Consider the following 2,575-nt stretch of genomic DNA (forward strand, 5'->3'; position numbering starts at 1 on the left):
GGGCCTTCAGATATTGAATACGATATAACTTTGTAAAACCAAAATCAAAATCACAGTTATTTCTTTCCATTTCACCAAAGAACAATTCAGAGAAAGGAAGCAGTAATTAATAATTAAGAGGTAAAAGGGGGAAATTATATAATTATCCCTGAGAAAATGGATGCCAGATAGATACAAATGATATAAAACCTGCTTGCTCTGACCATATTTTGCCAGAAACATATATATAGGTTCAGCATTCGGTAAAGTGAATGGACTGGGTAAAATCCATTTTCTGACTCCAGTTAGGCAATGTTATCTTTGAATCATCCAGATGATATCTAATGTGTTTCCCTCTGTCAATTCAAGACTGCTCCTAATTAGATAATTTTGTTACATAAAAGACCATATCCACAAACTTGACAACTTTCAGGTTGAGCGAGAGTTCTCCTTCGGGCTCTACGAGCTGGACTGGGATATTTTCATGGCGCATATCGAAGGTGCCGTTAATAGGGTGCCTGTGCTAGAGAACACTGGTATCAAATCAACTGTGTGCGGTCCAGAATCTTTTACTCCAGACCACAAACCCGTAATGGGTACGTTGAACTTGTGAAAAAAAACATGTTAAAGTTATTTAAAAGTGATGCAACTGCATTATCTGATTTTTATTTTTTGGTTGCAGGTGAGGACCCGACAGTAGAAGGATTCTTTCACTGCTGTGGTTTTAACAGTGCAGGCATGATGCTAGGAGGAGGATGTGGGGACCAGATTGCAAAGTGGGTTGTCCACGGTCGCCCCGAAATTGATATGTTCGGTTACGACATCAGGCGATACCACACCCCTCTCAACGCCAACAAACCGTGGGTCTTGGAGCGCTCTCATGAGTCATATGCTAAGAATTACAGTATCGTATTTCCTCACGATGAACCTCTTGCTGGTCGCAGTCAGAGGCGATCCCCGCTTCACAATGTGAGTCCATTGTTATCCCTCTCCTCTTTTAATTTTTTGGTCGTCACGGTTTGTCTAATGGAACCTATTTTATTTAAGTCATACTTTAATTTAAGAGTTTACAGACAGTCTCTGCTTCTCAACAGTCTTCAATAAAATGTACGCATTCTGAATTGTATCATCATTGATAAGTGTAATGGAATGGTGGAATCATACTCATTACATATCAAAGAATTTGGTAGCAGCCCAGTTCCAGATGCCACAATTGAAAAATCTCATTGCAGGTGCTGGAGGACCTCGGCTGCGTATTTCAGGAAAGGCATGGCTGGGAACGCCCTGGCTGGTACAACACCGTCCCTGCCCCAACACAGCCGTATGATTGGTATGGCTTCTATGGCAACGACCTCAGCTCAGATACAAGATACAAGACAATGCTAACTGCTGACTATACTTTCGACTTTCCTCATCATCATGATCTAGTAAGAAGCATTGAACTTTACAAACCATCATTGCTGCCCTCCCATCAGTTGAAAATGTAATCATGTAGATTATTCTTGCCTTCTAAGGCACCGGTTCATCCTTTAGACAAGATTTGTAGGTTAGTCACTAATGCCAATGGTCTCTAGACAATATATTTATTGTTGCTAGTTTTTTTTTTGTCTGGCAAATGTAACACATGTAACTCAAAGCTCATCATTCCAGGTCTAAGATACTAGAATTCTGATACAAAATTACATTAAAGTTCAGGGTACTGCATTGTATAATAGGAATCATTAATCTGCATAGCATAAGGTCTGTTATGAATGAGTGTGTCTTGTAGTACAGGTCAGGTTATGAAAGTGTGTTGGTAAAGTAGTTTCGATTTATTTTCTACCTGTCGCATTTTTTCTTTTGCTTGAAGTGGTAGCCACCCAGGAAAAAAGTTAGGCCCGAAGTTTATTTTTATCGATCGATGTGGCATATCCATCTAAGTTCAAAACTGAACTTTTTCATTTAGTAGTTTGACAGTTACAGTTACTGTACTTCAGTCTTGCCTTTTGTAAATTAAACTGAATGACCTTGTCTTGGACTCACGAAAGGTCGAGAGTCTTCTAAATGTAGGTATATTCTAATACAAATAACATAGTTCATAGTATGTTTTTTTCCTCTTCTTCTAAAGATTAGACTGGCAGGAATTACCTCCTAGTATTGTAAAATTTTGAAGATGACATTTTTCCTAACTTTTAATGTACCTTTAACATTGAATATACCCTTTCATGTCTGTCTGACTACCACCTTATTTGACTGATTTATTGCTCTGCAGATCCAGAAGGAGTGCCTGGCCTGCCGTAATGCTGCCGCCATCTTCGACATGTCTTACTTTGGAAAGTTCTACCTGACAGGACCAGATGCACAGAAAGCCGCCGATTGGCTATTCTCGGCAGACGTGGCAAGGGATCCAGGTTCTACTGTTTACACCTGTATGCTCAATAACAGAGGAGGAATTGAGGCTGACCTTACTGTGGTGAGTAAAGGTGAAATAAAACAGAAAGAGCATTGTAAAGGTAAAGGTCTACAAAACACTTTATTTCTGTTTCAAAGATATTTCTTGATTGATTTTTGGATTTTGAAATTCGAGATTAAAAAGTTAGTATACAAGAGTCTGTCT

At 39.1% G+C, this 2,575-nt stretch overlaps 1 protein-coding gene across 1 annotated transcript in view; it reads left to right on the forward strand.

Annotated features, from left to right (window-relative positions):
- LOC119589287 (sarcosine dehydrogenase, mitochondrial-like) overlaps positions 1 to 2,575 on the forward strand; it is a gene marked incomplete at its 5' end in the record, with an annotated part of 7,771 nt that overhangs the window by 1,768 nt on the left and 3,428 nt on the right. Inside the window, 4 exon segments of the mRNA XM_037937905.1 lie at positions 413 to 575; positions 662 to 948; positions 1,212 to 1,406; positions 2,231 to 2,431. Coding sequence (XP_037793833.1) covers positions 413 to 575; positions 662 to 948; positions 1,212 to 1,406; positions 2,231 to 2,431 — 846 coding nt within the window.

This window comes from Penaeus monodon, chromosome 25 (genome assembly GCF_015228065.2).
Source record: "Penaeus monodon isolate SGIC_2016 chromosome 25, NSTDA_Pmon_1, whole genome shotgun sequence".
NCBI lineage: Eukaryota > Metazoa > Arthropoda > Malacostraca > Decapoda > Penaeidae > Penaeus > Penaeus monodon.